Here is a 9,162-nt window from a genome sequence, read left to right as displayed (position 1 = left end):
TCAACAGTAAGAATTTTAAAAAAATACAATGTAATTGTAAATATTTTAGTCTATCTATTTCAAAATTACCTGATGCACTACACTTCCAAGTTGCTTAGCATTAATTGTAACATTGCACCTTCCCTGTTAGGATTAAGTGTTAACATTTTGTGTAAGTACTGTAGATTAATGAAGAAGGTGAGGCATATCAATGTACAATTTTTACTTATACATAATTCAACATAATAATTTATATTAGATTTCACACACTGTTGTAATTTACATGGGATTTACATAGGTGGACATAGGGGATTTAAAATAAAGAAGAAATAGTCTGTATAGCTAAAGTCATTTTTGAACAGGTAGTTTGTCTTCTTTATCTAAAGCTGGTGTTTCGATAATCCATCTAAAAAAAAATTTAAAAAGTTTTTAATGAATATGAAGATACTTTACATAAAATAATTGCATACCTTTATAAAGTGCACAAATCAAGGGTTGGAGAATGGATGAAAATAGTCCTAATCAAAAAACGTTTACAATACAAATGTCTTGTGACCACGAATAAAAGGATTGAACATCTTAAAATGTAACATGGGGTTTTTTCTGTAAAATTGTTCAGGAATAAGCTTCCATATATAACTTACGGACATGAAAGTAGCTTTGAAAGCGCCTTTGTTCCCCAAAAAGCAGAACCTTGATGCCATAAAGACTTACAAAATCCCCATCGCTTAAATTTCGTTTCCTTACTTGTGGTTTGATCTGAAGAATGTAAACGAGACTTCATTGGATGAAACTGCATTATGCGTTGAAATTGTATAGCACGGGACATTGACTTCGGGGGTTGGATCTAAAAAAACGTTCACCATATAATCGTTTGTCAGATGATAAAATACATATCATTATTTGGAAAGCATAAATATAGTAAGCTTTGTAAATTACGCGCAATATTCAAATGTTTCTACTTGGCTTACTTGTGAGATTTAAATGATTATTTTAATAGAAATAAACTTTATGTTTGACTACCGAACTATATTAAAGAGTTCCCTGGCAGTGGCTGTATACTCGAGGCTATGTGAGGGCATTTCGAGGGAGAGCGAGCTCTCCCCACTCTTGGCAGTACCAGGGAGTTTGAGGGCTAACACATAAAACTTTGAATAATCGAGTCCCATATTCGAATTCATCCTAAATATCTACCTTCCAACAAGGATCTAAGCCATTTAGCTTTGGAGTTCGCCTATACATATGTAGATAAAGCTCATGATATCCCGAAATATATGAGATGTAATATACAATTTATTATAGATAATGACAGGATAATCAAATTTATGGCATTACTAGAATGACTGGGATAGCCAAACTGGTAGTTCGTTCATGGATTCGACAATCAAATCTTAACCGAATAACTTAAATAACTAAATGACTTATCAAATGATAAAGGATGAAAACTAAGGTCAGAACGCAGTTAATAATCCTCTACTTCGGTCCATTACATCAAGTGTATTGTATTTTACTTACGTAATAGCTCCTATCGGGTTTTACAGATTTATTGGGTTGAGGCTCATTAGAATACAATGGGCAAATTGGAACGGTTTAGACAGTTCACCTGATTATATAAGCGTAGGACCTGAGACAAGAATACATCGGCTTAGATTGCCAGCATTAAGGTAACATGTTGAATCAGGTAGATGTGATGAGCATATGTCCCAGCCAAACTAGTCAACAGGGGTTATTTCATAACTTAACCAACTAACTTATTTAACAATATACCAATTTATGTTAAGAAGACCTTACTTTATCAACCGACATGAATTAGTTGTCTGTGTATTCTACATGAATCAGAAAGAAGCCGAATGAGAGATAAATCGGCAAGATAATGGATGTAAAGGGTTTTTACTGCTGTAATATTTCAATAAAAGTGGAAATAGCCGACAATGCTGGGGAAGATCACAAAACAGGCTAATTAGATTGTGGTTATTAGCGGAAGATAAACAACTTGTAAATTTCTTAAAGCATAAAAGGCTTTGCTGCCTGGTTCTTAAAACAAAATGAGCCTTGCATAAAAAATGTTCATCGCAGTATAATCTGTGGAGGCCGACACCAATCATCTAAGATAGGTAAACTCTTAATAACAATTTGCAAATAATCGTATAAAAAGGTTTCTCCAGTAGCTTAATGTGACTGAATTTTCATATTATTTCTCCCCAAGTTTAGAATCTTTCAGAGCTTATGTTAACCATCAAAATATTTGATAAAAACCATGTCATTGTTGAGTGCAGTCAATTTCCGGTTTGTTTTTTACCAGACCATTGAAATAATCATTATTTTAAATAACCGAAATTCTTAATACTGAAAAAAATCACCTAATATTACCAGGACTGGCATACTTGACAAAGGTCTCTTCTATATTTATTTGGAGGATTTGAACTATCATAACGATCTGTAGCTTGGACAGATTTACCATTCATATCGGATTCATGTGGACAAATAGAATCAGGAGGTGGAAATCCAAGGCATAAATTAATATCATCACCACGAAACATTATACCCTGAGGATAGTGTTCCAGTCCAAAACAATGACCTAATTCATGCCAAACAGCACCCAATCCTGTAGCAAAAGCCGCCCAATAGGTGTGCCTGACAAAGGGATCAATGAAAAACATCACGTAAAATACGGACTGAGAATCGTGAAGAAAGTTATATTCATTTCTAATTATCAAAATGAACAGAGTTATGATAGCTACTGCTATGAACTCCCTTTAAATAAGATTTAGAGACGGCTACAAAAGATTACCTTCGAACAACGATGCGAATCAATCTTTTCCATAGGTAATGTTTGTATGACAAACACTGTTCAGCAAACTGCCTTCGTAAACACTAATCTGAATTGAAGTTTTGAAATGATAAGAAATATTCAACAGAATGTAGGAGGAGAATAAGACTTTTAGATCGGTTTGGTTGACTTATGTAAATAACATCAAATGTGGAATCAGGTTGAGTTTTTTCAAATTTATCAGAATACATTCAAATGGATACTTTGAACAGACCATTTAGACTTGATTCAACAGAACCAAATAAACTGTAATATGTACAATGACAGCCCTTTTCATACCTGGATGAAGTCTGTTTTTGTCTGACCTAGTCAGACATTCTATGATCTTCCCATGTACTTTGTTATCTACAATCTTGTTCACCATGTCATGTGCGCTCTTAAGTATGAGTGCCCTATGTGTGTCTATCATTTATACTTTAATCAGTTTTCTGTACTTAATATACTATTTATTTTAGATACATGATGAGGTATTCATTATACACTGAGTTGGCTATCATCTGCATTACCAAATTCCAGAAATATGCATTTCTCAAATGCTTTTGTATTCAAATTTTTATATCTATGTTGTTGTTAACAGGATTTTTCGACAGAAGTAAATAGGATTAATATTTTATCAAGATTATTATCGATTCGAACATATTAGAGTCAAACAACAGGTATAACAACACAGTGGTTTAATTATAGATGATAACTTATCGTTTAAGAGGGAAATAATTTACATACACATCTCGCGACTACAACTCACCGATAAGCAGTGTCATCCATCAATGTTGGGTCAACAAATCTTGTATTGCCCAAAACTAATTCCAAATCTTCAAGGTTTTCTGGCCAAGCATGTAAAGTCCCCGTTCCAAGCAAGGCTAAACCCCCTGTTCCTAATCATACAAAAAAACGTCAAGTGAGCGTTTCATAAATCAAAATAAGCCTGACACTATCAGATGGGAACCTTAACCGCAATTTGACAAGACGAGAATATTAAACCAACAAATAAAATCTAAACTGAATCATCATGTATGGATCAACCGGATATCAATAAAAAGAAAGCTTATTAAAATTTACTTTATGCATTATTTTGATATAGGACAGGGTTGAATGGAGAATACTAGTGGGTGGCCTATGCTCCTCAACGAGGGGTGACAGGCGTAAGTAAGTAATGAATTATTTTGATAGTTACATGCATCAAACGTAATTTAATGAAACTAACTGGTCAATAAAACCATTATTTCCGAGCACGAACTACTGACTAAGGTCAGATTCCCAGATCTGATTTAATGGAGTGATGTGGATTCTGCATTGTAATTTAAACTACCATACTGTTGAGGATCTTATATCCCCAAGTACGATTTGCTAAGAAGAAACTAAGTGTAAAATCATACACCGACTAAATGTAAAGTTTTTCATTTGAATTCCCCACTAACTGGGTGTGGATTTGGCTCGGTATAATATCCACTAGATGACACTTCAGTGTGACTTCTTTGTATAATAATCACTGCGAGTAATTTTTAGGAGACTTATATTGAAAAATGGACATTAAATTTATAACCGTGGTATTTATCAAACCTGGTGAACTCGAAATAACAAGAATTATTATTGCTTTGTCACTGGCATTTATATTCGTTTGTAATTTCTTTTCTTTTTCAAACCCAGGAGTAGATTATTTATCATATAAATTACTGGATCATTATTCGTTGGCTTGCAAGTATATATTTGTGAAGTTCAGGAAAATACGTAAACCAATTACCGACCAGTGGGTTTTAAGAAACCCATGTTCACTTTCTTTTGAGTATTCCTTTTCAAAATTTTCCTTCAACCATAAAAATCACTTCGATTTTTCATAATGTTTCAGTGATCTATTTTGCTTCAACTAACCGATGCAGTTATACGCTTTCAGCAGTTCAAGTTAACGCTTTTTTCAAACTCATAAGGAAAATCAATAGATATGCTGTTCAGTGAATACAACTAGGTCTTATAAATGCTTGCAGGCACTGGATTGTCACACACACATTCGAAGGCGAACTATTTCAGTTATCAGTCAGTATCAGAAACACTACCGGCCGTCAATAATCGCAGTTTCAGTTGACTGATAATCCACTTTCACAATTAGCTGAGAAGAACTAGGTTTATTACTGAGACTACAGCCAACTTTTAGAATTGGTCGTGTCTATTCTAGTAAACCAATCTTTCTTATTATAATGATATAGATTCTTGGTCTATCAACCCAGCGAGACCTGAAGACTTCCTTTCATACACTGTCTCGATCAACACATGAGCGTATCATGTTTTAATGCGCAGATTAGTCCAAGTGCTTTTCTTTATTCAAACCTTATCATGCAAATAACTTTGACTTTGGGTTTAAATTAAACGAATATAACTCGTAAGGCCTCATGATATTGCTGGTATGCTCTTTTCACTGACAATCATCCCATAAATTAGTGATTTCAACTATCACTACCAATAAAAGGGAAATTCCATAACAGGTAGATCTAATGTTCATCTTACACTACCAAGAATTGAAACAAACCAGTGGTGTATTTTAAGAAAACCATTGAATAACATATTTGATTTAACAAAACAATATAAACAAGTATCCACGTTTGTCTCCCTATGTTTCGAATGGAACAAAAAATATATGCCCTTCATTCAACTAAACGGCCGTTGGTGGGAACCTTCAAAAACTAGATCCTTTAAAACTGTCTCATTTTTAAACAGTGATTGTTTTAGCCAACGAAATTTTAGGAAAGAATAGTTTTTCGAAGTATATAATGATAAAAACATAATCCTAAGAGGATGCTTACCGAGAGCGAAATGAGCTGTTGTCCGAAGAAGTATTTCATTGTAACTCAGAAATTCGGAATTAATTTTCTCGGAGGGATGATAGCGTGTACAGGCCATAAAAGCAATCCATTTTATGTTCTCGAAGTTATAAGGATATTTTTCGTAGAGCTCGTATGCCAACTTCTGCCACACATCTTCGGGAGTATTGCTACTAACAAACGTCTTACTGAGACTTGAGTAGTGACAAATACAGCACGCTTCGGAAGACCAGTCTGAAATATTTTGCGATGATTTACGATTGAATTCTTCCTTAATTATAAAAGTGCGTCTTATTCCAAGTTCAGACAGAAAGGCTTCTGCAGTCAAAGTCTGCAACAATCTAATTCCTAGTCCGATACGTTTACAAGCACTTTCTTTCGTGGGAACCATCCCCTCAGGAGCTTGGAACCACCCGGTATCATCAGAGCATATTACGTAAATAGGCTTGACGATATATGGAGAGTCACGATTATGTACATACGCTATTCGAAAATCAACGAGATAGTGTTCACACCTTAATTGCAAGGTATTACATCCTACGGACAGTGGAACAAATACTTTGAACATTGATTCGCATAAAGTCCACTCCATTTCCCAATCGCTTTCACGATCATTGTGAACAGAAACAAAAACTGATTGGCATTGACAATAAGGGTCAATATTTCCCTTTAACTGGAAAAGTGGATAATTTACTGTAAGTAAATCATAAGCATTGAATATATTGAACATTGAGAATATTAGTGAGAATTATACCGGCATGTACAGTATTAATTTTAATTAGGAAACCATTTCTCCATACAAACATTTGTTCACGATTGCATTTGAAAGGAACTATATGAAATATTCTTAGTGGACTCTGAGTCAAGAAATCATCAACAGGGATTTCACCTAAAAGCATTGGTAGGAAAAGAAATGAAAATTAGTCTAAAGGCATTGAAAATATTTGGGTGAAAACATTTGCACGAAAATTCTGTACAAGTAAATTAGATATACTGGGGTGTTTTTTAATAGGAATAAGTCCCAAATCACGAAATATGTAGGTTTTCATTTAAAAACAAGCAAAGCACCCAAAAAGCTTAAGCTAGTTCTAGCAGGTGAAAGCAGACCCAATAATGTATTTCTGCTTACTCGGTCGATCCCCTCAGAGAAGTGTAAAACCATCCCCAGGAGTTATCTTTAATTTGATGAAACAGTTGATAAAATATACTTATTACTATTGAAACTGTACAATGAAATCGACAACCCAGAGTAATAGAGAAAGGTCGTTCGATTAGTTCAGAGGAATTCTCAGTAACACTAATAGAAACTATAAGTCTTCCGATCCCAAGCGTGTATATCAAATAGTTGTGGATGGAATAGGAGAAGCTTTTGCTCAACGGGCTTCTGCATCTGGTAACAATGGATCCCCGATACCTTCAGGCAAGAATCTAGATATATTTAACGATAAAAGAGAAAAAGAATAGTAAATTATAGCAAGATACTGTCTTTAGTACTTAAGAATACGGCAAGTTTCCTCTTAAAGGACTTCTGAGAAGTCGCCTGGACTAGCTTGACCGGCAGCAAATTCCAGCATTTGATTACCCTTAAGGAGTAGAGGTGCCTACAGTCCTTTCTTTTGTGTTGTGTCTCCAGTTTCTTGGTGTTACTCCTTAGGTTTGTGCTGGGACTAAGCTTGAGTAGGTGTTTACGCGGATGCTTACAAGTATTAAGGATGTTGTAGTCCATTACATCACCTTTAAGACAACTGTACTCTAAGGAGTAAAGGTTCAGTGATTGAAGGCGCTCCTCAAAAGACTTGAATTTGAGTCGCCAAACTGATTCCGTGGCTTGTCGTTGGATACATTTCAAAGTTTCCTTATCCTTCTGGAGTGAGGGTAGAATTCTTCAGTCGGACTGGCCGAAAGTGCATTAGGCGTATATTTAGGTGAAAAATAGACAATTCGGCGTGTATTTATCCAAAAAGTAGACAATTGGGCGACATTTGAAACCTAGAGCGACATATAGGGGAAAATCCGCATCATTTCTCCGAAACAGACGAAAAAACAGACATTTAGGCGCGTTTCCCCAAAATTTTGCAATCTATTTTCTCCTTTATTATCCCTTTATTGGTTGTTTAGATGAGCTTCGAAGTTTTACGTGTAATATTTGCTCGGAAGGCATTTTTGTCGCAGTTAGAAGTGAGACTGTAATTTATGGACGAATTAATCAGATATAAGATAACTAGTTTCGGGTTTTGGAGCGAAATTTATTCACCTACTTGTCTAAATAGCGTTTTGGTAATAATAGCTTATCTCAGTTCGTGATGATAACCACTAATCTAATTCCCAACGCTAACCATCAACTGTAAATCATAATCCTGACTACTCATACTGGTTTATAACCCTTATTTGGTCCTAGTTAGAAAGTGGAGATACCCAAGGTCACTTTGGAGTAGCTCAAAAGTCTTCCATAAATTATAGTATCACAAATGCAATTGCACAAAATACAACGCGAATATATGCTTACTAGCGAAACAGATATCACAACTATTACAAAAATTTTTGAGCTTCTATTTGTATACTTCATACAAGATATCTAGTTGAAGTTAGTCTCATCTCAAAACATAACATTACGATACAGATAACGTTCCACGACCTTGAGAATGCTGATAGCGCAAAACTTGTATTTCGTGCTGGCTATCTCTAACATCGTACAAGGATTTTCGAAACAGTGTGAATAAACTTGAAGTTTAATAATAGAAACTATGTTTTATTTAATCAGCTTTTCAAAGTTTTCTGGAGACTAGATCAGTGGATAATCGGACCACCTATTTTTGCAACAGTATATAAGATTTGAGATGTTCGTCACCTCCAGTATACTGATAACACGTTTGTGTAGCAATATTACGTTTTTTCAACTGAGTATTCTTCTGGAGTATAATGTGATCATGTAGTTCAATTAACACTATTGTTATCAGGGCCAAATGGAACTGATTGATTGTACTTGACCTTCATGGAACAGGCTGGCACTAATATACATTTATTCAGTAGCTCATTACTTTTTTTACCTTTAATAATTATTCTCTGAGTATTTACTAATAATTGCCAGTTTGAGCTATTGTTTAATGCTTGTTGTCCTGGAGGCATTCAACTTTGTAGTTTTCTAGCCGCAAAATGTAATAGCCAAAATGAAAAAAATCACGAAGGTGACGTTTTATTAGGACGAAAGCATCAAAGTACGAATCACGAGTTATTTGCTCTTCCATAATGCAAGGGTCACATTTTCTCTTTTCTGTTGAATGACTGATAAACCTGTGTGGTCATCGACCTGCCTTATTGCACTCAATACTTTTGAGGTTGTACTCATCCTCTATATAATTCATTGCATAATACATTCAACACTCTGCGGAACAGTGACATTTCGAAATCCCGATGACTATGTACTCATTAGATCGTGTTAAACAATCATTTGATAACTAATATCTACAGTCAAGAACTATATAGTTCTGATAATCTTCATCTTCTTAATACACTGTCAAAAAATAATATTTTATCCGAATC

General features: G+C 34.7%; 1 protein-coding gene across 1 annotated transcript; it reads right to left on the bottom strand.

Annotated features, from left to right (window-relative positions):
* Positions 1-327: 327 nt before the first annotated feature.
* On the bottom strand, positions 328-6,352 carry Smp_020400 (hypothetical protein; the record flags this gene model as incomplete). Its single annotated transcript, XM_018793424.1, has 5 exons — positions 328-385; positions 624-826; positions 2,364-2,613; positions 3,555-3,684; positions 5,605-6,352. 5 exons carry the CDS (start codon positions 6,350-6,352, stop codon positions 328-330), a joined length of 1,389 nt encoding a protein of 462 aa, XP_018647938.1.
* Positions 6,353-9,162: the final 2,810 nt, after the last annotated feature.

Source organism: Schistosoma mansoni, chromosome 1 (genome assembly GCF_000237925.1).
Source record: "Schistosoma mansoni strain Puerto Rico chromosome 1, complete genome".
In the NCBI taxonomy this organism is placed as follows: domain Eukaryota; kingdom Metazoa; phylum Platyhelminthes; class Trematoda; order Strigeidida; family Schistosomatidae; genus Schistosoma; species Schistosoma mansoni.
The sequence above is the reverse complement of the archived record's forward strand: the minus strand, read 5'-3'. Positions and strand labels throughout refer to the sequence as shown.